This window comes from Oryzias melastigma, linkage group LG5 (genome assembly GCF_002922805.2).
Source record: "Oryzias melastigma strain HK-1 linkage group LG5, ASM292280v2, whole genome shotgun sequence".
Taxonomy (NCBI): Eukaryota; Metazoa; Chordata; class Actinopteri; order Beloniformes; family Adrianichthyidae; genus Oryzias; species Oryzias melastigma.
Genome location: NC_050516.1, coordinates 6,688,705 through 6,714,614, shown reverse-complemented (window position 1 = coordinate 6,714,614; position 25,910 = coordinate 6,688,705). Strand labels below are relative to the sequence as shown.

The window sequence follows — 25,910 nt, the reverse complement described above, 5'->3', positions numbered from 1 at the left end:
GAAACTCTGCATTACCGACCCGGATAGTCAGCGTCATTGATGATTTGATTTAGAGTCGCCAAAAGGTTCAGATCTGTAAATAAAGCTTACTAAGCTAACTAAGATTTAATGGGAGGGTTAAGGTGCAATAAAGATTACTTTGATTATTTGATTAATATCGTTTTTAATATCATTATCGCACAAAATGAAAAAAACGATATCGCAATATGAAAATTCCCATATCGCCCAGCCCTAATTTCATGATTTTATTTTGGTCAACAATTCCATTGAGGGATGGTTGATGAGCAATGTTTGACTTTCATTGGTTAAATTTGATAGAATTTTGATTTTAATTTTTACTATTATCAGATTGAAGTTCATTCTTTAATGAATTGGAAGCTTTCTTTTTATTCATCTCGGTCTAGGTGTGTACAACTGGTGCCATGTCACTCCCTGAAGTGAGTTCAGTAGCTTGTATCTGTACAGAAGTGACGTGTCGTCATGGATGTGGTCCTAGCACGTGGAGTTTGCTGACAGTAAACCGAGCGCTCTGCTGCTTGTCCTGCAGACAGAGGGATGGCTCACTCAGAGGAGTCTCGGCTGGCCAACCTGCTGCGTCGGGTCTCCAGGGAGGACGACCGAGAGCGAAGGCTGGCCACCCTCAAACAGCTGAGGGAGTTCATCAGCCACGGAGACAGCAAAGTGGTTAGTTGGATGTTTCCAGTTTGTCTTGGTGCTCTGAGCTTTTTTTTCTGAAACACTAGAATTCTCTGCAAGTCTTCTGTGAAATGAGTCTAATCAGTGTGCTGATGAATATCCCTTTTAAGAACATGTTTTTCTCAGGCTAAACGGCAAAAGCACACACTCATAGGGTCAAGAGTCACAAACAGTTGTTCAGGTCTGCAGAGAAGCAATGTTGTTCTGACAGTTTTTCTGTTGAACAGGCGCTGGTCAAACAGCTGGAAACCATCCTCAGCACCTTGAATGACATTTTAAATGAGAGGTAAGGGTCTGCTGCCATGGAAGCGTTCTCCTTCTATCATGTGCTGGTATGGGGAGTCCTGGACCTGGATAAAGTCACAGTGCCTGTCCAGATCTTTCCCAACAATTAGCATCTGTAAACTCAAAAAGAAGAAGAAACAATTTAAACTTGGGTTTGTGCACCCCGGCGTCCACATGAAAAGATGCTTTTACTTAATGGAGCTGTGGAACTGGAACTACAGGCAAAGCATGTTTGGGTTCAGGAGAGGCCTGAGACATCCTCTGAAATGCCTTCAGCTGTCCCTGCAGGGGTCAGCCGGTCTCTGGATCCCTCTCCCTGTTGAGATCCGATGTTGCACTGTGCCCTGGTGTGTGTGACGCTCTGCCTCCTGTGTCCATCTTCAGCAGTAAGCTGCTGTGGGAGCTGCGGCAGGAAGCGGCAGCCTCTCTGGGCCTCCTGTGCACGGTGCTCAGTTACGAAGCGGAGCGCATCTTCAAGTGGCTCTTTTCCAAGTTCACCACGAGCAGCCGGGATGAGGTGAAGCTGCTGTACCTGTTAGCAGCTCAGCACGCCCTGGAGACGGCTGGAGAGAGGAAGGCCTTCTCTCACATCATGCAGGTCAGGAAAAAAGTGAACCATCCGATGGATAACCGATTCAGCCTGGATTGATATTTGTCACATTTCAAGACAAAAATCTTTCATAGAACTAGTGATTTACAGTGAGGCTATTAAATATGGAACTCCCTGGGATTGTTTAAGTCCTCCCACTTTGAAATCCTTTCTTATTTTTAGATTCAGAATCAGAAAAATGTATTAGTTCCAGAGGGCAATTCATTTTTTTCAAAAAAAAAAAAGTTATCCTTTTATTTGATGATGGATGTTGCGTTTTCTACTGAGGGGTGAGTTGGATTTTGATTTATCATGGTTGATGATCTACCCTTACACTGTTGATGTCACGTCCGCCTTCGTTCAGCGCAAGCATCATTGGAACAGACCCTCCAGGGTTTTGCAATGTCGTCATCTCAAAAATTCACTCAATTGAACCAATTCTTGCAATTATTCTCACCATCACGACTTTGTCCAATTAATGCTATTTTGTCACAACTTTGTGACTGATTGGTGTCTGTTTTATTACCCATGGTTCATTGCGTTACAATGACAGCAACTGTTGAGCGTCATGAAACAACAACAGCAAACATCAGTTTGTTTGAACTATTATTCCTGGTGTGTAACGGTCATGTTTCATCTCAGCTGGTGATGAGCAGCCTCCAGTCCATCCTGGAGAACGTGGACACGCCGGAGCTGCTCTGTCAGAGCGTCAGGTGCATCCTGCAGGTGGCCCGCTGCTACCCCCATGTCTTCAGCACCAACTTCAGGGTGAGTTATCTGTGCTCCTCGTGCTGCTTTGAAGACGCTGCGGAGTTGACCCTGTTCTGGTTCCTCCTCAGGACACTGTGGACATCCTGGTGGGCTGGCACATTGACCACACTCAGAAGCAGGCCCTAACTCAGCAGGTTTCAGGTCAGATGGACCTCTTTCACATGCACACTCTTTTTTTCCACCCAAAAACAGAATAATTTACAAAGTTTTAAATGTGATGTACGATATAATTAGTACAAACAAAATGAGTTTATTCTATCTTATTTTTAGAGTAACACATTTCTCCACACCCTCACACTGGATGTCCCTGAATTTGACCCATCGATGAATTTTCCTAACTGTGTCTGTGGTATTTTGAGCTTTGTCTCCTCCTTCAAGGAGACATCTTTTTGATGCATCACTTCAGTTTCCAGGCGTATTTTCTTTACCAGAGCAGTTTTAGTCCAGAGAGCCACTCTCATGAAAATGCTGTTTTAGCTTTATTTAACATGTTCTTGTGGCATTTTTCTCTTCGCGGCCGTGGTGCAGTGGTAGGGCGGTCGACTCCTGATCAGAAGTGAGCGGGTTCGACTCCCGCCTTGCCCGCCCATGTGCTGAAGTGTCCTTGGGCAAGACACTGAACCCTGAATTGCCTCTGGTGGGAGGTTGGCGCCAGTGTTCAGCAGTGGAGCCACCACCAGTGTGTGAATGTGTGAATGGGTGAATGGGTCTGTGACTGTGAAGCGCTTTGGGCCCTCAAAGGAGGGTAGAAAGCGCTATACAAGTATACGCCATTTACCATTTACAACGGATGTCATGTATATAAAGAAAATTTGGATTAAATTGTATTTATGCAAATGGTGGTGAATGAGAAGCAGATAAAAAATTGCATCTGCAAAAGTTTGTTGTGTTGAAATTACAGTCAGCAGGCCAAAGTCTCCTTGCTCCTCTCCATTCTGATGCATCCACTTGCAAATAAATAGATCCATGAACGTCTTTGTTTTCCTGGTCTGAGCTGGAATCTGGATCTAAACTGCCTGAATATTTCCATGTTTGTTACACTGCTAATGTTAGCTTGAAGTTGTGAGGCTGTAAACTAGTAGGAGACAGTGTAAACAAAGGGATCATGGGAAATGAGAGTTGGCTCTCTCCACACTAACATTTTTGATGAACTCCTATCAGTCTGCAGAAACTATGTCCTAGAAAACGACAGGTTTTACATTTTTAGCTAAAAAAGGTACAATCATAATTTAGACCAGTGGGAACACTTACAAAAGATGATTTGAGTCAAACTTTTAGTCTATGTTAAGCAGACTGTCTGTAACAAAACACACAATTGTCTATGTCTAAAGAAAGTCATATTGCATTTAAATAGTTCTGAAAGGTCGTAGCACTAAAGATCAAACCAGCCAGTGAAGGATGCCGGGCCTCATGGGGTGGATGCTGTTTTTGGACTGGACCAGAGTTCAGTCAGAACACTTCCAGAGGGGGAACTATTGATCTATATGACCACCAAGCATGGAGCCCGGTTAGTGCTGCTCTTCATCAAACTCTGAGGATGTTTTTTGAGTACGGAGAAGGCCCCGCTTGGGACGTGGAGTAAATAGATGCGTGTGCATCGTTTCCTCAAACAGGAGAGTTAATCCTCAACTAAAGGGGGTAAAGGTCAAACGGACAAATGCAAAAACTTTGAAACTTAGAGTCTGATCAGGTGCAGACATTTCTGCCGTTTGTCTGGTTTTGGGCACTCCTCCCTTTTCTGGTAATGGATGTTTTCTGAGGGATCGTGTGTGTTCACAGACCTCGTGCTCCTCTTCTTCTTCAGGCTGGCTGCAGAGTCTTGAGCAGTTCTGGGTGGCTGACCTGACCTTCTCCACCACCCTGTTGGGGCAGTTCCTGGAGGACATGGAGGCATATGCAGAGGTGAAGCTCTTGCATGCTCGCTGGCAGAGATGGCCACTCCAGCCCTGACCCACTCTGCTCTGTTTAGGATCTGAGCCATGTGACGTTGGATGAAGGGGTGGAGGAAGACATCCCCCCACCTTCGGTCTCGCTGCCCAAGCTGGCGGCTCTGCTGAGGGTCTTTAGCACCGTGGTCCGTAGCATCGGAGAGAGGTTCAGTCCATTCAGAGGACCCCCCATCACTGAAGTCTACGTTGCTGACGTAAGATGCTCTCATGTCTGGGAGGTGCTACGAATAGTACGGATGGAATTGCAACATTTATGCTTTTGCCATTTTTATTTAAATTTAAAACCTGTGTTGTTTGTAAGTACATCTAGTGAGAAAAATCTGTGCTAATATTTGGTCCAGTAGTCTTTGTTTGGTCAAATGTTTCCGGTAGTTTTTCCATTACAGACTGCAGGAGGGGTTTTGGTCCATTCCTCCTCACAGATCCTCTCCAGATCAGTCAGATTTCTGGGCTGCTGCTGAGAAACAGAGTTTGAGCTCCTGCATAGATTTTCTTTTCGTTTTAGGTCTGGAGTCTGGCATGACCACTCCAGAACCCTGATCGGTCTTACAGAACCAGTCCTTGGTTCTCCTGGCTGTGTGCTTTGGGTCATTGTCATGTTGGAAGATCCAGCCATGTCCATCTTCAATGCTCTGAGGGGCGGAGGTTGTCCCTCTTCTTAATACAATGCAATTGTTCTGTCCCATGTGCAGATAAACACCCCACATCATGATTAGGGCTGTCAGGATCAATTAGTCACGACTATGTCGACCATTGAAATAGTTGACTAATTTAGTGGCCCATTAGTCGTTTAGCTTTTTTTCCTCAAAGCCACAGTATGCACTTTCTAATGCCGGGTCTGTCATTCTCTTTGACACACGTGCAGTAGTGCTAATCTGGTCAGTAGTGATGTCACAGGAAGTTCTAGGAAGACTCGGGTACCATAACAACACACCAGCAGAGCTTGAAAATGAGAAACATAAAGAAATAAGACAAAAGTGTCCAATGCAGTATCTGCAAGACAGAACTTGTGTTTCATGGCAGCACTACAGTGATGAACACCTGAAGAGAAAAAATGTGACTGAGTATGATTACACTGAAGAGAGATTATCATCTAGCTAAACTTAAGCATAAACCTGGACCCCATCAGAGTGAAACGTCTCTGCTGAAGGAACATCTGCTCTCTAAAGAGATCAAGTCTTTCTGCAGACAAGAGAAATCATCACTTTCCTGCTAGCAGCAAGAACATCGGACAGTCTGGAATTCTAGAGTCAGAGTGTAGAGAAGCTGAATACAGTTGTGAACGTTCAGAACCACAAAATGCACTCGAATTCTGTTTGAGTCAGTGAGACCAAAACTTTATCTTTAGTGAAAAATAGTTCGTCTAGTTAGCACATAGCTTAAACACTTTAGAGCTAATAGTGGTTAAGATGTGTGTTTTACATTCATTCTAATTATTGCCCGATTAGTCGACTAATCGGAAAAAAACAAAAAAAAAACATTGGCCACTAGTCGACTATTAAAATAATTGTTTGTGGCAGCCCTAATCATGATGCTACCACCCCCACACTTCAAAGTAGGGATGATACTCAACATTCTTCTTCCTCCAAACATGGCGAGTAAATTAAGACCAAAAAGTTCTACTTTGGTTTCATCTGATCACATGACTTTCTCCCATGATCCTCTGGATCATCTGAAGACGGACCTGGACATGTGCTGGTGTAAGTAGGGGAACCGTCTGTGACATGCATGGTTTCAAACCAGGACATCTCAATGGATTACCAATTGAGTATTAATCAACTATTTTGTCAGGGCAATTACAAACACTGGAGCTGCTGAAAGGTGATGAAGAACCTTTGAGGACCACGTTTAGATTTCCAGCATTTTTGTAGAAATGTTTGAAGAGCTTTTTAACCGAAAACAAGAAAATGAGGAGTGATGAAGTGATGAAGACTGAATCACTCCTCAGGTTTTCATCCCAAGTTATTGACTCATAATTTAAAAACTTTTTCTTGTCGTTCATCCATCCATTTTTTTTTCTCACATTGGATCATTCACATGTAAGTGGATTGACTGTGATTTTCTTGATTATTTTGGTACAGGTTCTGAACAGAGTTCTGGCATGTCTGACAGCAGCCAAGCAGGTCCAGTTCTCTGAGGCTGTCCTCACGGCAGGGAATGAGTGCGTTGGGGTGCTTCTGGCCAGCCTGGAGCCCAGCGGTCAGCTGATGGATGCCGTCCTCTCCTACGGCCTGGACCAGCTGCAGTGCTGCCGGGCCTGCGGCTCGGACTACAGTCTGGCAGTACTTAGTCTGCTCACACTGGTAAATCTGAGTTTTCCCTCCTTTCACAATCAGCAGCGTGCTGACCTGTGATGTCCCACTGTGTAACAAGAACCAGTCTTCTTCCATGTTCTTAATTTATATTTATACTCCGCTTCAGGATCCGCTGGAATTACGCTCATCGCTTTAACGGTAGACGAAAGAATGTATCCTAAACACTGGAGCTAAAGCTCCGGTGTTGAAGGATTTGAATAGTATTGAATTTGTTTTGAATTCGTTCCACCTGCCGCCATCATCAGGCACGCGCGCACAGCGTGCGCATGGACCCAAACTGACTCCGCTTTAATGCGCCCCGACGCAGCCGGTGTGGAAGCTCCTTCAGATGTACATTCTAATAAAATAATAAAAACTATTATTGGAGGTTTTTATACCTGCACAGACATACAGGAGTGAGACTTTTGGAGTCGCGGAGATCACGTGTGTGTCTCTTTTTCTCATCCCAGATTGGCTTGGTGCACCAGGAATTTTTTTTAGAGGCAACAATGAAAGATCTAGTCGCAAATGCGACCAAATTTTTGTTGTGTGGGTCTATCTTTCAGATTGTGGATCAGGTCAACACAAAGCTTCCTGTGTCCTTCGTAGAAAAGATCCTGGCCCCAGACTCGAAGCTGCTGAATCTACGGTTTCACCCAGAAAAAGAGGTGGGTTGCCAACCGCGTTATCGACCATGATTGATGGTCTTTAGGAAGATGAAGGATAGTATGATGACGACTGATATCCTAGACCAGGGGACTGCCACCTTTCACTGTAAAGGAGCTGTGCTGTTTGGCCTGTTTTCTACTGATCAAAACCTAGTAAGAGCTACAAAGTCTTACAGTAATTTGATGCTTATTTGCATTCATTACAATTTATTTTAATATGAATTATGTTTCTTCTGTGGCATGAATGAAACAGACGTATAAAGAAACATTTCTATTTTCTTAAAATGTGATTCTTTTTTTTTAACATTTGACAGAAGCTCGTATGATTTCCTTTCAAAATAAAAGACAGACTGGATCGTTGCAGTGCAACTCTGGACAGCATTAGATAATATGTGCTTTTAACTCCTAAAAGATCAGACTTTTTACCAAAGTTTTGCTTAGTATTTGAAAATGGTGTTTTCTGGAGGAAGTGTAGAGCAAACAAGACATCTTCCAGTCAGCAGTGTTGTAGAAACCTTTACATAGCTTATCTTTGAGGTGCACCTCATCCATAAATTTATAAACTTAATTCATCCAAATACAAAGAATGCTATTGATGCTCACTACATTAGTGATTATAGACCACAATGCATTGCGTTTGAATGATTTTTGCCCCCCCCCAAAAAAAAAACTTCTTTAAATTCAACTTTTTAATAAACATCAACATTTTCATCATCAGAACACAGTGGAGTCATAAATAGATGTATAAAAATGCTCGTATTGATTAGAGTTTCACCTTGTGAAATTTGCGGCATCATTCAAAAAAAGTAATGAGCATAGTGTCTGAATTTCTTTTAAAATGGTAAGTGCTAAATGGTGTGTACTTGTGCAACGCATTTCTACTTTCCTTGAAGGCCCAAAGTGCTTTACAGTCATTGACACATTCACACTGATGGAGTATTTACCATCCTAGGCACCATATAGATTAAGAGGTGATGACTATTGCCTCATCTGGTTAGTGAAATAGTTTCACTACCCGCCAAACTGAGGTCTTGCCTGCATTTGGTTTTAATTTCTGACCCTGTCTATAGATAAAACAGCTCATTAGCGTAGCATCATAGACCTGATAGCATCAGTGTGTAACGACGCCGCTGTCTCCATATCAACACTTCATGAAATTGTTGCTGCTGAGAGTCCAGCAGGATTATCCTCCAGTTCAGTCTGGATGCCGTTCAAACTCCTCCCATGTTCTGCTGCTTCATCAGCCCAAACTAAACGGCATGATCAGCTGAAGTTACAGGGGGACAGACTTAGTAAAAGACTGTTTTTCTGATTGAAAGAGAAGTGGGCAACACTTTATAAAAAAGGTCCCTTTTCAATGTTGGTTAAAGCGTAATTAAGCAATATTTACCTATTAAACAACATGTTAAAAGACATGTTAAAGCATTACTTTAAATCCAGATTCAGAGCAGTGAGTAGAAAGCTGAGTTTCCATCAAAGATGTCCATTTATAGGCAATGAAAACAAAAACAATCTAAATGGATGAACTCATTTAAATCTTGTATGGTGAAAATGCATGAGATGGCAAGTTTTTCTATGATGTGTTTTGTAATAAAATAGTATCATGGCTGGGTTACAACTTTTATCATTTCATCAGAAATGTTGATTAGTGAATAATAGGGGGCAGACATTAAAAGTTGGTGCTTTTTCTGCTCCATTTCATTTATAATATTGAAATGAAATGTTGAACTGTTATAGTTGTCTTTAATCAGTGGAATAAACATTAAAACGAATTCACAGAGATATATTAAATTATTGAAAAGACATTTCTGATCCAGGGGATGAGGATAGGAGGCTTTGTTGCTGCTTGAATGAATACTTCAGAAATGTTAATGTGTGGTTCTCGTTGTACATCTCCTTCACAGGTGACGTGTGCCGTCCATGCTGTTTATCAGGCGCTGCTGAGCCTGAAAAACATCCCCACCTTGGAAGCAGCCTACAAGATGGTGCTGGGAGAGATGGCCTGCGCTCTGTCCAGCCTGATGGAAGACCAGGAGCCCCACGGCGCCAAAGCGTCTCCAGGCGGCCCCTGGCTCAGTATTCAGCACCCTTCTTTTGTATCCCTCTCCCTGCCACAGGACAAAGCTCAGTTCATCCTCATCTTTAACCTCAGCACTCTAACCACCATTGGAAACACCAAGAATTCCCTTATTGGGGTGAGTGTGTGCCAGAATACTGTGAATACCTGCTCTAAGATTCTGTTCTCTGAGGAAAAGTTGTTGTAGCTCCTGATCAGTACACAGCAGTCTGAGATGCTGCTTTGAGAATTTCTGACATTCATCATTTTCATAAATAAAAATAGAAATGTCTTTAATTTGTGTAGATGTGGGCTTTGTCACCGACGGTCTTCGCCCTCCTCAGTCACAACCTAACGGTGGTCCACTCTGGACTTGCTGTGTGCTACCCTGCTGTCCAGTATGCCATCCTGTACTCCCTGTACTCTCACTGCACGCGGTAAGACACTTCCTTTATGTGTGTGTCTTTTTTAAGCACCAGACAGGTTCATTTTCACACAGTGAGTCTGTATGAGTTTCTGATGCTTTTTTTCATTTATCTTCTGGATTCCAGAGAATCTATCCTTCACATTGAAATGGACCCACATAAAATCTAGTTGAAAGTAGGGCTGGGCGATAAAACGATAATTATCGTTATTGCGACATTACTTTTTTCGATAGTGAAATGAGTCTATTGCGATAAACCTTTGTTTTAAATGAACACGGTAGAAACCCCCGGAAGAGCCGCGCTTCTTCTTCTTCTTATGGAGCGGCTGATTCTAGGAGCCCAGACTGAGAGGGGGGGGCAGGAGGCCCCGAATGATGACAAAAGGACACAACAGAAAACATTATTTCAGTAAACCAATAACCAATATATAATCGCAAATACTTTTATTTTTAATGTCAAGGTAACGATGTTTATATATTTTGTTTTGGAAACATCGTCACCGGACCCCCCTCCTCTACATTGAAAATGGTTCGGTCCGACTGGATTATTCTTCCGTAGCTGTTTGTTACCGACAGACCACAGAGTGTGAGGGAGAGAAGACATGCTTTAAAATCAGGAGTTTAAAGGGTTAGTAATGCCCTGGGACAAAGCTAAAATAAGTATCCAGATATATTCTATATGTTCTAATGTATCAAAAATAACAAATAATTACCGTTGACAAACGCAGGTTTTTGTAAAGTTTGACAAAATCAACGACAAATCACACTCGCATTTCGCCCTGCTTCAGAAACGGCTCGATTCGGGTCACGTGACGCGTTGACGTCATATGAGTGAGACAGCGCCAGCAGCAGAATGCAGGCGGACCCAGGGTGTCTGCAGATACATGTATGTGTGTGCGCTGCGGCAAAGTTGAATTCTGTAAACATCGGTGTTATGGTACGACGGAGTATTAGGGCCACCGGGGCTGAAAGAGGAGAGAAGGAGATACTGCACGTGCTCGTAACAGCCGTGCACAGGGGGGCGGGGACTCAATTGTGGTTCTGGAGTTGAGATGAGTTTGAGGGTTTAGTTAAAATATTAACCAAAATCTTTTGTATAGAGCTTCAAATTACAATAATTTGTTGTTTTATTATGTATCAATCATGAATTTGTTGTTTTATTATGTATCAAAAATGAATTTGTTAGTTACATTTGTGCCGTTTATGCTCATTTCTTAATGAGGTGATCTAATAATAGTAAAATAAACTTGTTTTTAACGACTCCTGACATGACACTAAATGAAGAGATCTTATGTGTTTGATCAATCCTCCAACATGTACACATGTCAGATGACTGAGTGAAATGATGATTAAATCTATTATCAGAACTGTTTATTTTAAGTTTACATTTTATTATCTTCTGCTGCACAGCAGTACCTGTAGTTTATGTTCAGAAAAAAATTGGAACAGAAGATAAAAATAACTGCAATATATTTGCTGCTTTAGAACAATGTTTTTAAGACTTAATTTTAATTTGAAAGGAACTTGTATGTGCTGCAGTCAGATTAAAATAAATCAGAAATTCTGTACAGCCTATTGAAAACATACCACCGTTATGGTTTAACTATTGTGTACATTATGTATATGTACAATATTTATTAGAAATATTTAAATGTTCCTCACAGTTAGTTTCAATACTACAGTTAATACAAAAAATAATATAAGTTTAATTTGAACTAACTAAGATTTAATGGGGGGGGCAAAGTTAAGGTGTAAAAATCTGAAGTCCTAAAGCTGTTTGCATTAAAGATTACTTTGATTATTTGATTGATATCGTTTTTAATATCGTTATCGCACAAAATGAAAAAAACGATATCGCAATATGAAAATTCCCATATCGCCCAGCCCTAGCTTCTATATTTATTTCAGACTGTACCAGTCTTTATCCCATAAACGAAGAAATGGGGTAGGGATTTAAATGACTTGGTCTTGATCCTTCTGTTCATTAAGTAGATTGTACATTCTAACTGAAAAAGAATAATAAGTAAATAACATTATTGATATGTGGAAACTCCTTGTCATTTAAAAAGGCAAAATTAGTTTTTTTCCTGAAATACCAATTATGCACAGATGCTTTTGAACTTAGACTAAGGTTATCCTTCAGGACAAAAAGTCGCATCATCGCTGTAAATGGTAAATGGTGTATACTTGTATAGCGCTTTCTACCCTCCTTTGAGGGCCCAAAGAGCTTCAAAGTCACAGACCCATTCACACATTCACACACTGGTGGTGGCTCCTCTGCTGAACACTGGCGCCAACCTCCCACCAGAGGCAGTTTCTTGCCCAAGGACACTTTGACACATGGGCGGGCAAGGCGGGAGTTGAACCCGCTCACTTCCCATCAGGAGTCAACCGCCCTACCACTGCACCACGGCCGCAGTTTTTACATTGAATTTTTTATCCATTATACACTTTTTGTGCTTGAGTTTCCTTTTTTTAGCTTCGCTGTAGGGAAATTCTTTAGTGCCACTTTCAAAAGTTTTCACTAATCAGAAACCTTTTATTTACCCCTCGTCCTCTGTATGATGTTTGCACCCAGTTTCAACTTGGTGAACACAACAATTAATAAATAACCTATTAAATTATGATAAAGATTTCCCTTAACTGTTAAAATGGAAACTAAAGATCCATTCTAATTAAAACAGGGTTTTTGGTGTGTGTTTTTTTTTTTACTTGTTCTTGTAGAGTTTTTGTCATTATGGAGGACATGTATAAAGAAAATTAAATATTACTTTGTTCAAATTGTGGGGAATCATGAGCAGATGAGACAACAAAATGCTGTTTAATAAAAGTTCGTATACTTTGAAGCCCAATGAGGCAAATTCTTTTGTGATTTTGGGCTATATAAATAAAATTGAATTGAATTGAATCACAAAAATTAAAGGAACCCTTTTTTTATTGGGCCTGTCATGAATAGAGTTAAACCTGTCTGATAACTTTCTGGTTGGTTAACCAGCTGAGGGCCTCGTTAATCAATTTCAGCTGTATTGGTGTTCATGGAATTAACAACAGGTGCACTTCAGTGGCAACCATTAGAAAACCCTCAAAACAGGACTGGTGTTACATGTGGAGTAGGGTTGGGCGATATGGAAAAAAAAGCACGATTTTTTTTTCAATTTTATTTCACAATTTTGATTTCATCACGATTTCTTTAAAATAAATGAAATTGACAAAAATAGAATTAGAATGATTTTAGTTGAAATGTTAATTTCAAATGTGTTACAAGCATTGATATATATTACTGGATCGGCCCTTGCCTGTTTGCTGCTATAGACAGAGACGTGCACGTACAGGCGTCATTGTTATGCATTGATTCATGGCAGCAGAACGCTGCTGTTTACATGGAGGACAGGCAGACATCAACCACAAAAATTGGGCTAGCTCCCTCATTTCTCAACCGATTTTTACAAAATATGGCTCAAATTAAAGCTTAGAAAATTATTGATCTTGTGGTATATTTAAATAGTTATCTATTAAGACTAATCTGAAAATAGTGCAAGAATTGTGCATTCTACTGTTACAGATAGTGCATTGCTGTCAAATGAACAACTTCTAAATATCTGGGTATTTATTTTGCCTCTGTGCTAAAATCCATAAAACAAAGCTTGTGAATGTTAGCGCTGTTTATTCTAGCTGGGCTTTCTCTGGTCCGTATGACCAAGAAAAAAGCTCAATAGTGACGCCGCCAATTAAGAAAATTATGTGCGAACTCACTTGCACTTCTTACAAAGACAAAAAAAAAAGTGCAACCGACAATAAGATTTAGGCTCTTCAAGTAGCTAGCCACGAGCTAGCAGAACAATGCAGCAACGTGCATCTTGCTCGCACATTTTACGTGTTTCCAACATGAATTTCCATCAGTTTTTGTGCAGGTTGAACGTGAATATGTGTGATTAACATCAGACTTGTTTAAAAACATGAAACATTAATAAAAACATACATCGAAGAACCAAACTAGCATGCTACTCGCGAGAAGCTAGCGCTTACTTTAGCACACAGTTCACGGTTCCCAGCCTGATTTCTCTCTATTAAAATGCGATTCCTGTTCTGTGATGATTCCTCTCCATCAGATTATTTTGTTGTCAGTTTTTGAAGTCGATTGTAAAACACTGCGTCTCCTTTTGTTACTTTTTCGGACCTCCGTCATTCATTACTCGAGAAGACTCGATTCATAATGATGGCGCATGTCTGTCACGCCGCATGTCATGTTACTTCCAATCCAGTAATATATGTCATTGATTACAAGAAAAAACACCAGGGAGGAGGAGGAGGAGCAGGAGGAGGTGGAGTAGGAGCAGCAGCTCGGATTTAAAGTCACAACAGTCAACAAGCTTTTGCCTTCTCGCTCTTGCAGCTTTTGGTAGAAGATCGTGATAAAACGATCTCTCAAAAATGACAATCATCAGCTTTGGAGATCGTTAGACGGTTTTATATCGCCATATCGCCCAACCCTAATGTGGAGGTCATTTCAAGTTTCTCCCTCTTGATCTTTTTTGGCTGGTTTTCCACTCGTGCTGATTTTGGCTTGATAATTATCTCTACTGGCAGTATGAGGAGATTCCTTAACCCTACAGAAGTTGAACAGGTTGTCCAACTTCTCCAGGATGGCACATCCACACGTGCTGCAGCAAGAAGGTTTAATGTGTCTCCCAGCACAATCTCCAGAACATGGAGGAGATTTCAGGAGACTGGTGGTTATTCTGGGAGAGCTGGACAGGGCCGTAGAAGGTCCTCAACCCCTCAGCAGGACCCATACCTGCTCCTTTGTGCAAGGCGGAACAGGCTGAGCACTGCTCGTGCCCTACAGAATGACCTCCAGAGGGCCACTGGTGTGAATGTCTCTACCCAAACAATCAGGAACAGACTTCATGAAGGTGGCCTGAGGGCCCCACGTCCTGTAGTGGGCCCTGTGCTCACTGCCCAGCACCGTGGAGCTCCACTGGCATTTGCTCAAGAACACCAGAATTGGCAAGTCCACCACTGGCGCCCTGTACTTTTCACAGACCAGAGCAGGTTCACCCTGAGCACCTGTGATAGACGTGAAAGAGTCTGGAGAAGACAAGGAGAACGTTATGCTGCCTGCAACGTGGTTCAACATGACAGGTTTGGTGGTGGGTCAGTGATGGTCTGGGGAGGCATATCCATGGAGGGACGCACAGACCTCTACTGCCTAGGAAATGGTGCTCTGACTGCCATAAGGTATCCAGATGAAATCCTTGAACCCATTGTCAGACCCTACGCTGGTGCAGTAGGTCCTGGTTTCCTCCTAATGCACGACAATGCCCGGCCTCACGTGACAAGAGTATGCAGGCAGTACCTGGAGGATGAAGGAATTGAAACAATTGAATGGCCTTCACCATCCCCTGACTTAAACCCAATAGAACATCTCTGGGACATTATGTTTGGGTCCATTAGGCGCCGCCAGGTTGCTCCTCAGACTGTACAACAGCTCAGGGATGCCCTCACACAGATCTGGGAGGAAATGCCACAAGACACCATCCGTTGTCTCATTAGGAGCATGCCGCCACGTTGTCAAGCATGCATACAAGCTGGTGGGGGCCACACAAGATACTGAAAAGCATTTTGAGTTTCAGAAATTAAGTTTTGAAAAAATGGACTAGCCTGCCACATCTTCATTTCAGAAGTTACCTTCTGTAGGCTGAAAACTTTTAACTCTATTAAAATACTTGGCATCCTTTTGTTCCTAAGACACTGCCCTGTCGGTATTTGTATAGATATCCAACTTCATATTGAGATCTGATGTATCTAATGTGTTTCTTTAAAGTGTTCCTTTAATTTTTGTGAGCAGTATAGTTATTGCGAACAAAGTGTAATCGAAGGGTTACAGGATTCCTGCTCCGCTCCATTCTGATGCAGACAAATAGATCCATGAATGTCTTTGTTTTCTTCATCTGAGCTGGAATCTGGATCAGAACTACAGCTGGATAGCACTGATATTTGTTGCACTGCTCATGTTAGGTTTGAGTTGGGAGGGGCTGTATGCTAGTGGGAGGGAGTGTAAGCTTTGATCCTGCAATTCAGGTGAATTTCCAATGAAGCTATGTCCTGGAAAACCACTCCGTTTTAAATTTTGACTAAAACATCAAAATGATCATTAAAAACACTGGGAATGCTTTTGAAAATGGATAAAAAAGGATTGAGTGACACTTTAAGGTGTTGTAAATAAATTAAACAAAACTAAACGTACGGCCATGACAAAAAACAGCATTTTATAAACCGTGAGTTCCCAGTGTTTTCAACTTTATTAGCATCGTCCTTTCAACATCAGAGAGCCCGGCAGTGGTTGGTCTGTTAAATGTAGCCTCTTTTGAACCCAGTCTTTGCTGGACAAAGCATCTTCCATGAAGGTGCCAAAGATTATCCACGAAAAACTTTCCTGTGACCAACATGGAGGGCAGGGTTTTGTGTTGATGTGCTGCTACATGAGAACAAACCTGAGAATCTGAATGTGCAAACTGCCTCCAGCATCTCATTCTCCGCGACTCTTTCCTTTTCTTTGCAGACACGATCATTTCATCTCATCCAGCCTGTCGTCCTCCTCTCCCTCTCTGTTCGACGGTGCTGTCATCAGCACTGTTACCACAGCAACAAAGAAGCACTTCAGCACGCTGCTAAGCCTGCTGGGAGGTCTGTTGTCCAAGGAGCACCTCCACCACGAGGCCAGGTTTGCTCCTGCACACACAGCATTTTGGAATTGATCCTCTGGTTTATCTTGGGTCTTTTTCTGGCTTAAAGAAGTTCATTTGTTCTCCGGTGAAAATACTCCAGTGTCAGAATGATGCTATGCTAAGCTGTTCGTGTGTCACCAGTATGTGACCACAAATGACTTTGCAGTGTGTTCCAAATTATTTCGTAAATTGTATTTTAGTGTCAAAAGATAAAATTCTCTGTTTTCCAATTAAACTCATGGATGGTATTGTGTCTTGAGACTCTTTGGATCTCAGACACCTGTGATCATTAGTTTATCAGGTGAGTTAAATGAAAGGAAAAACTGCTAAAGCAGAACGTTCCACATTATTAGGCTGACCAACATTTTCAAGCAATATGGGAAAGAAAAAAGATCTCTGCTGCTGAAAAAACTGAAGTAGGTCAATGAGTTGGATAAGATAAGAAAACCTCAAATATTTCAGGAAAGCTTAAGCATGATCATCGTACTATGAAGAGATTTGTGGTTGATTCAGACCCACTCGTGTTGGTGCAGATAAATCCAGAATCAGGAAAGTTTCTGCAGACGAATCCATCAGATTAAGAGAGCAGCTGCTAAAATACCATCACAAAGCAGCAGCACATGTCTGAAGCTGCTGGAGTCTCTGAAGTTTCTCCAACATCAAGGTGTAGGATCCTCCAGAGGCTGCAGTTCTACATAAACTTTCTATTGACCCCCCTAAACAACACTGACAGGCAGAAACAACTGCAGTGGACCCAGACAGATTCACTGATGCAGCCCTGGATGGTCCAGATGGATGGAATAGGGGGTTCTGGTGGATGGTCACCATGTTCAACAAGGCCGTGATGCCAGCAAGGAGGAGGTGGAGTCATGGTTTGGGCTGGTCGGCCTCTTTAGGTGGGTGGGGTCGAAGGGACAGCGCTGCATCATTGGGCCCTTTCTTTGTGATGCCATGGGGTATCAAAGATCATTGTGAGAAGAGAATGTCACTCTTTTCAAATCCAAAAAAACACAAATTGACGACAGATCAAGTGCGCTTTGTTGTCGCACCCCGGCGTGCCACTGTCTTTCCCTCCGGCACGCGTGCCCCAGGTTGCAGACCCCTGCTGTAGAGTGATGGATATGGTACAGTAACAGCCAGAAAGCTGGTACTTCTATGTATGAATTCTACATGTTTGTAATCTTGCTCTATATCACATTCTGACTTGGACGGAAGTGGTGAACTCCTGTAACGTGTGTGGCTTCACAGGAGGCTGCTGCTGACCTGGGCTCAAGAGATCTCTCTGCTGATGATGAAGTCGGACACATACAGCCCCCTCTTCTCCCTCCCCTCTTTCAGCAGGTTCTGCAAAGGCCTTCTGGACAATGGTGAGTGAGGCAGCAATCTACCCCTGGCCCAGCTCACAGTAATGCATTGCTCCTTTCTTTCCTAACAGCTCTGCATGAAGATAATGGCGTGTGCCTCCACAGCTGCCTGAGCCTGCAGCTCCTCCTGCCGTGGCTGTCCTCGGAGCTGCTGCAGAGGTGAGCTGTATCTCTTCTGCCTTACCTCTGAGCCCCCCTTACCAACACCGGGGGGGATCAGGGCAGTTGTTGTGAGTTTTCTGAACCAATAAAGCTGTAGCCCAGATTTACACTGGTATGCAACACTTTACTTAATTTATAAATCTGTAGAAATGTTGTCAGTGACATAAACAGAGTATCAGAAATTCAGAGAGTGTGCTGCTTCCTGTCGCTGGGGACAGCTCTAATGTTAAAGGGTTCAATGTAAAGTATAAGATAAAAACAAAAACAGAGCAAATATTTCCTAATGCGTCTTTTTCACAGCTCTACTTCATCCTTTAAGCCTTAGGAATCAAACAGCTTTCTGATCAGATGCAAAGCTTCCTGTCATACAACAGTCAGTTACTTAAAAACCTTCTAAAATGGTTTCTAGCAGTGATGTACGATACTATTTTCCGGCCTCTTGCAGTCGATGCCGATAATCAACCAATATTTTTTTAAATACTTGAGGAAAAAAAAATGCAAGTACATAGTAAGAGTGTATGGTTCTAATGTATTCCAACAAATTTGCAGAACTTATTTTACCCGCAAATAATTTGAACAACAGCTAATACAAACCCTAGTAGCTTTTTCAGTCTGCTATACATCTGTAAATAAAGTGTATTTCAATGGTCAGAACTGGTGAGACTTTAACTTAAGTAGCAATGTAACAAGGACATTTATTCAAATAATGCCTGATATAATAACGTATAAAAGAAAAACTTTAATCTCAAAGTGCAGGAATTACTGCTTTGGATTCTAACTGCTAAGAATCGAGCACACCTCTCCTCCAGAATCTACTGGATGTAGAGTGGTGTTTGGGCTGGTTACAGCTGTCCCCGCCCTTTCTGTTACGGTTTTGTTACATCTTAGACAGCGCGCCGTGTCTGCATCTACTTTGGATAAAGACAGACACGCTTCGGACTTCTTTGCTAGCGTCAGCTCTGCCATGCACGTGCGTTTGTTGTCTGCGTGTGTCAGGGTGTGTGTGAGGGAATATTCTCTCCTCTTTATCTCCTCCACCTGACCACTTCTTAACCTGTACAGCTTGCCCTGATCCCTGCGTCTAAACTCACCCAATCTATGCAATCATTTTCTGAAGCTCATGTTTGTGCCCATCAGATGTGTGGATGTGTGCAGAGTCCAGCTGGTCCATTCCACAGTCAGAGTGAGGCAGGCCTTTGCCAAATTGTTCAGGAGCATCCCCCTGGATGTGGCGTTGAGGTAGGACCTGGTTGGTCTGGCCAGACTGAGTCTTCTGATTGACTCAGCACTGCCAGTTTGATATTGATGCTGGTTTTTCCTGTGCTTGAACAGCAACCACAGCCTCTCTGAGATGAGGCGCATTTCTCTGGCCATTCGCCACCACATGAGCCGCGCACACAGCACCACCTTTCACCCGCAGGACTTCAGTGACCTCATCAGCTTCATCCTGTATGGAGTTCTGCACCGAGGAGGGTATGCATTGGCTTTCATGGGTTTGTGGAACACCTTGATGCAGCCGGGTTCCTGTCAGAGAAGCTCATCTTCAGGTCATTTTTACTGTAGGATGCTGTGCAGTAACTTAACATCTGTCGTACAAAGCAGGAGAAAGTGAGCGGAGGAGTTGTGCAGACTACTGCTCCTCATTATTCACTTCACTTTTCACAGTCTCGCTGTTTTGCTGATATTTTTTTGTACAATTCTGCCTGTCTTTTTTTCAGCAGCTGTGTTCTACGTCATGATTGGCTGTTGATCTTGTCAATAAATCTCCCAGTGTTTCCTGTACAGAGATGCAAAACATTACATAAAACTGTGATCTCAAGCAGATCTTTGTTTCTTTCTATTATCCTGGAGTTGTTCTACCATGAAGTTTTGAACTTTGAGAGTTTAAGAAAGAGTGAAAAGGTTCATGTCTGTCTGAGAAAAGTGTAGAAAGTGTGTAGTGAGGGGTTCCACAGCCCTAAAACACAGATTTCATCTATCAAAGATATCTGTGGAAAACGTTTCCTGTGGTAAACAAGTGACATCAAAATGAGCTTCAAGAGGATTGCATCTGTAACTGAAAGAGTTGTTTGCAGAAAACCAATCTATAGAGCCATTTAACAAAAGCTGGTGGTTAAGTACTATTGAAGCAGTCAACCAAACAGTCCAAAGGGAAAGTGAAACAGAACAGTGATGTTGCTGCTGAACCCACAGTCCTGGTCCTCAGGACTGTTTCTAACAATGACCTCTGTGTGGGGCGTCCCGTCTGCAGTAAGGACCCGTGGCTGGAGCGCCTGTACCACAGCTGCCAGCGGCTGGAGAAGCGAGACTGCCGGGGGCCGTCTGACCACAGCAGACTGGACGTGGTGCCGTGGGCTCTTCTGAAAACAGAGGTGGTTCTGTGGCAGTGGGCAGTGTGGGAGGCAGCACAATTCACTGTGCTGTCCAAACTGCGCACCCCTCTGGGCAGAGCCCAGGACACCTTCCAGACCATCGAAGGTAAAACACTGGGCATTGGGGGAGCAAGTTCAATGGAACGGCTGTGGATCGTTCCTTAGGTGATGATCCGTTTCGATTCACGAATGGAACCACGATTCTAACTTATTAATCTGTTTGTTGCTATCTGTGTGTCTTTTTACTGGATGGATGAAAATTGAAATTATTTGTATTAAATCCCCAACATTTATACTTCTATTTAGAACAGGAGATCATAATCACCAAAATTGCTAAAAACACAAAGATTTAGACAGAGATTGTGTTTGTCATTTTAAACAAGTTTTTTTGGTCAACTTTCTGGTCAAGTTCAGCCGTAATATAAATAACATAAAAATCAACCTGAAAGAAAGTACTGAAACACTGAAGCTAAAGGTCTAGTATTGAGGCTGAGTCATTTTTTTCAGAAGTTATGTCAGTGAACGGAACTTCAGTCTCAGTTTTTGAATGTAAAAAAAGCTCTTGTATTTTTGGGAGCACATTGCAAGTATCGGAGCACCCGGATACTTGTTACAGCCCTATGCAATGCACTGTCAGGAACCCCCCCTCCAGCATGGTTTGTTTTCATTTGTGTTTCAGGGATCATCCGGAATTTGGCTGCATACTGTCTGAACCCAGAGCAGGACCTTGGGGCCTGGGCTGGTTCTGGAGGTGATGGAGACGGGCACCACTCAAACCAGCTCCGCCTCACTCTGCTGCTTCAGTACCTGGAGAACCTGGAGAAGCTCATGTACAATGCCTATGAGGGCTGCGCGAACGCGCTCACCGCTCCACCAAAGGTGGGACTATTCCTCCAGACAGTGAATGTTCTGGAAGGACTCTACGAGGTCCTGTTGCACTGCTGTGTGGGCTCACCTTCACTGCTTTGGATATCATCCCAGTGTTTGTGTATTTATTTAGAAAGAGACTGTTTATTAATAAACATTTCATATCAAATGTAAATCTGCCAGATTTTAGTCACAGCCTAACTCCTGTCCGCAGTCCTCTGGCAGGTCGACGTGATTGCAGAAATGAAGCAGATTTTAAGAAGAAACTAACATAACATTAAAGCCGCGGGCGGCGTTGGATGGCCCGCAGTCGCTACCTGCCCTCACCGCCCACCCCTACGCACAATCCCCTTCCTCTCTGCCTGCCCCTACGCACCATCGCCGCCCTCCACGTCCACCTCTGCCACAAGCTCTTCTGCTAAGCAGCTACTATGCATCACTAAACCCTACCTCCCCTTTAGCTGGTCTGAGATGGATGTGAAAAATTGACTGAAAAAGCAGTTTTTTCAAAATAGCGGCTTTTCTGTTGGTTTTATCTCCATAGCAACCATTTTATGTTTTTTTTGCCTGAGGGCACCGAACAGATTGACGTTAGTTTTGCAAGAATTGGCAAAAGTACATTTTTGGATTTCCTTAGCAACGGAGGTTATTTGCTAACCATGCCTACATTCCTTATATGGTCATATTTTTTTTTAAGTTGTAATTTGTTAAAGCTTCAGCCTGGGATCAATCCATTGAAAGCTGTGGTGTATTAAGACTACGCCACATTTGCGAACTCGCCACGCGCACACCGTTCAAAATCTACATCTTCCAATACCATATTTCTTTCACCAGTGCCTTCCCAAATATGCTCAAAGGTTTGTTTAGCGCATTCAAAATTCCAAAAATACCAGAATTCGAAACAAAATGGCCGCCAAGCCCTAGGTCGTGGAGCCATCCCGTAATATTTTCTAATTTAGCCATGGATATTTCCGACAAATGCATGCTGTTTACGTTCTCGAATTGCAAACTAAATTTTAGTTTTTGCTGAGTCAGCAGTTATTTCCACGACGGTTCTTTGTGTACCAGGGCTTCATTTTAAGCATTGCGGCTTCGAAAGTTATATCGTTTCGTTCAGCTTGGGCCCCCGGAAGCGCGAATATCCTTTTTACGCAAATCGGCCAAAATATGTGCGAGCGAGCTAAAACCGTGGCGGTTGCGACCTTCCCTCTCGCACGCCATTCAAATTCTACAACTTCTAATTGCAACATTTTTCTCACAGTACATTCCCAATTATGGCCAAACCCCCTAGGAGGTATTTCTTTTTGTAGATAGCAGTAAAAGTGCTTTTTTTTAACATTTCAAGATGCCGTCCTCTTCCCAAGGTCAAAGGTCAATGAAACTTCTTGGGTTGTTGTAGACTCGAGCTGAGGACATGATTCTCAAGTTTCATGAAAATCGGACAAAAAAAGTGTCGTTTTCCCATATTGTTGAAAAACGTAAAAATCGCCATTTTTCCAACTTCGCCACACGCGCAACATGGCAAAAATTCACTTTCTATTTTCCCTAGGTGTGATAAAATTTTGAGGTACTTTTCGTTTATATGGCGGGGGTGAAATTTTGGCTCAAAGGCGCAGAAAGATAGAATGTCAAAGCAAAAACAATATGGTCCTCGCAGTCAGTAGACTGCTGCTGCGGGCCATAATAACAGACAAAATGCAAAATACAAATAGAAATACAGTATAAACCTAAACCAAATGCATATTTTTTTTAAATCTGGGTCTTTTTAGGAATAATTTTTAATGTATTTATTTATGGAATGCCCCTTGAGATGCAATATCTCGTTTTCAAGGGGGTCCAATAGAAAGTTCTGATTTCTGGTCATGTGATTACACATTTGAGATTTCTAAGATGAGTGGAGCAACACGTGACCTCAGAGGGGTGGAGTCATTTATGTGGACAGGATCATTGCATGTAGATATGTGTTTATCTGACTCGGTGTATCCAAAGTCTCACTGACAGTTTTTACAACAACTGGTCATTTGATCGTAGGGAGTGGGAGGGAAGGTTTCTGTATTTAAGTAATTCACAAATGTAGGGAGGCAGTAATCCAGCTAAAGCTTTGTAAATAAAAATATGCCAATGGTACTGCCTCCTACTGGAGAGAGAAGGCCATCCCACTCGCTTGTACAGTTCACAGTGATGTGTCATTGCTTTACAGTTGGATATGAACCGTAAGGAAGAGTGATAAACACTGTCCAACTTTTGAAGACATGAGGCAGGTGCATTCATATAAAAAAGATCACCATAATCTAGCACAGATAGGAAAGTTGCAGTCACAAGATATTTTTTTGCTTTAAAAGAGAAACACAATCTATTACGATAAAAGAAACCCAACCTAAGTTTTAGCTTTTTTAAGAGATTTTCGATAAAAGGTTTAAAAGTGAGAGAGTTGTCAATTAAAACACCAAGATATTTGTACTCCTCCACTACCTCGATGACTTCTCCTTCAAGAGTGGTGACTACAGGAAGATCATCTGGGACTTTTTTATTGGAAAACAGCATTAATTTGGACTTGTCTGCATTAAGCACTAGTTTCAGTTGAAGAAGGGAGTTTTGGACAGCAACAAAAGCTTTCTGCAGGGTTTCTATAACCTGAAGGAGAGATGATCCACAACAATATATAACTGTGTCATCGGCATAAAAGTGCAAGTTGGCTTCTGAAACTGATTGACCCACATCATTAATATAGAGTATAAATAAGATTTCTAACATGTTTTCTATAAGATGGTTTTGAATCCAGCACCACAGCACTTGGATTGCTGCTGAAGCGTTTCTCCTGTCCACTTAGCTCTTGCTGTTTCCCAGTTTGATGTTGGCCTGCAGAACAACATCACATGTGTTTTGTGTTTCAGGGTATCAGGACTTTCTTCTACACCAACCGTCAGACCTGCCAGGACTGGCTGACCAGAATCCGCCTGGCCCTGATGAGGGTGGGGCTTCTGTCTGGCCAGCCGGCAGTGACCGTTCGCCATGGCTTCGACCTGCTGACTGAGTTTAGGAGCAGCAGTTCTCAGGTCTGTGCATGAAGGGGTGCTCTGTCACATTCAGAGCTGAGGCTGCAGGCAGTTGACTGCCCGCTCTGTGCTCTTAGCAGGCTCTAGAGCTGGAGGTTCCTCTGGCCCTGCTGGTGGAAGCTCTGTGTGAACTGCGCTGTCCTGAGGCAATCCAGGGACTGGCGGCCTGGAGCCTGCAGACCTGTGGGAAGAGTCTTGGCTGGGTGTCCTCTGTGGCTCTGCAGGCAGAGGGCAGGTGAGAATGTCCCCATGCTTCAACACTGTTTCTCAACTATTCGCACGGCAGATCAGGTGTGCTATAAAAGATTGAGCGGGTTCATGTGGAGCACAACATGAAAGAGTATGAAAGATTGTGATCATTTCAGTATTCTCTATTACCATATTTTCCAAACCAAAAGTTGCTCTGGAGTATAAGTTGCAACTTTAAGAGAAAAGTCCAACATTTATGAACAAATTCAACACGTAACGTCACATTTGACACCAAACTCAATTCATGCGTCAAATTCGAGTCCACTGCCACTTTTGACGTGCGTCAAATTTAATGCTCAGTGTTTGTGCAAAAATGTGTTCATAAACTAGACACTCCCATTGCATGTGGAGAAGGTATCTTTTAGCCTCTTCGCTACATGATGGGGGCTTTGACTGTATTTCTCATTTAAAATACATGGAAGACACGGATGATGTTGAGAGGTTAAGTTATTTATTTTAAAGAACTCCACAAAAACATCTATAATCATGTCTCCATTTTGGGTTCAGGAGATTATTCAGTCTTTTTCTTTTTCTTACGGCAATCTTTACCCTCTAACCTGCAGGAGCTGCATCTGAATGACTGTTTTTAGCTGCTCTTCTGTCTGTTTATAACCCAGTTTGATGGCTTGTTGTCCAGCATTAGTCCAAGCAGAGAAAAATAAAAACAATAATAATAATAATTTATCAATGCAAATAAGCATCCATGAGGAGAACGATCAGATTCTCAGTCATATTTGTTTAGAACGGCAATTCTTTCTGTGTTTCTGTCAGCAGCAAATACTGACACACTGTTAGGTTCAAACAACCTGAAACATTTCTCTGAAAGGAAGACAAGAGAGGGGTCAGTTCTTAAATCAGATTTTACTTGCACAAGGAGAATAGACAGAGAATGTTCAAACCAGTCTCCATCCGCTCTGAAGATCTTGGTTCAGGGTTTCCATATTTATAACCTTTCAGGGGCGGTCTTATTTTATTTACATTTGCTGTTCTCAAGGTGTGGAAGGAAAAACAGCCTCAAACTGGTTCTACTATCATCAATGTCATAGTTCAATGCAATAGGTCTGCGTCAGCATCTTTGAGTATCTGTAATGTGTCAGCCTCCAGACAGCCTTCAGCCTAGGATGACTGCATCCTTCCAGATACCAGCTGAGCACGACCTCAAATGAGCAGAAAGAGAAAAGAGGTTAAAATCATACAAATCAAATATAAGATAAATGAATGTACAACTCTATCACACACAAACCTACAGCGCCCTCTAGTGGTTGTTAGTGGGAAACAACCGCTAAAAGGCAACCGGTTGTTAGTGTGGAAAATAACGAGTAAATGAGCGTATTGATGTCTTGAAAATCACAAATGAGTCGCTCCTGAGTATTAGTTGCA

The 25,910-nt window shown here is 42.5% G+C and overlaps 1 protein-coding gene across 1 annotated transcript in view; it reads left to right on the top strand.

The window, feature by feature from the left end:
• smg1 (SMG1 nonsense mediated mRNA decay associated PI3K related kinase) overlaps nucleotides 1-25,910 on the top strand; it is a 100,054-nt gene that overhangs the window by 13,953 nt on the left and 60,191 nt on the right. The window contains exons 4-23 of the mRNA XM_024269146.2: nucleotides 548-684; nucleotides 924-982; nucleotides 1,366-1,579; nucleotides 2,213-2,338; nucleotides 2,410-2,482; nucleotides 4,146-4,243; nucleotides 4,311-4,484; nucleotides 6,372-6,593; nucleotides 7,151-7,252; nucleotides 9,157-9,447; nucleotides 9,615-9,745; nucleotides 16,295-16,456; nucleotides 17,709-17,827; nucleotides 17,896-17,983; nucleotides 19,124-19,225; nucleotides 19,319-19,459; nucleotides 20,238-20,464; nucleotides 21,038-21,237; nucleotides 24,120-24,281; nucleotides 24,362-24,516. Coding sequence (XP_024124914.1) covers nucleotides 548-684; nucleotides 924-982; nucleotides 1,366-1,579; nucleotides 2,213-2,338; nucleotides 2,410-2,482; nucleotides 4,146-4,243; nucleotides 4,311-4,484; nucleotides 6,372-6,593; nucleotides 7,151-7,252; nucleotides 9,157-9,447; nucleotides 9,615-9,745; nucleotides 16,295-16,456; nucleotides 17,709-17,827; nucleotides 17,896-17,983; nucleotides 19,124-19,225; nucleotides 19,319-19,459; nucleotides 20,238-20,464; nucleotides 21,038-21,237; nucleotides 24,120-24,281; nucleotides 24,362-24,516 — 2,983 coding nt within the window. The remainder of the gene's footprint in view (nucleotides 1-547; nucleotides 685-923; nucleotides 983-1,365; nucleotides 1,580-2,212; nucleotides 2,339-2,409; nucleotides 2,483-4,145; nucleotides 4,244-4,310; nucleotides 4,485-6,371; nucleotides 6,594-7,150; nucleotides 7,253-9,156; nucleotides 9,448-9,614; nucleotides 9,746-16,294; nucleotides 16,457-17,708; nucleotides 17,828-17,895; nucleotides 17,984-19,123; nucleotides 19,226-19,318; nucleotides 19,460-20,237; nucleotides 20,465-21,037; nucleotides 21,238-24,119; nucleotides 24,282-24,361; nucleotides 24,517-25,910) is intronic.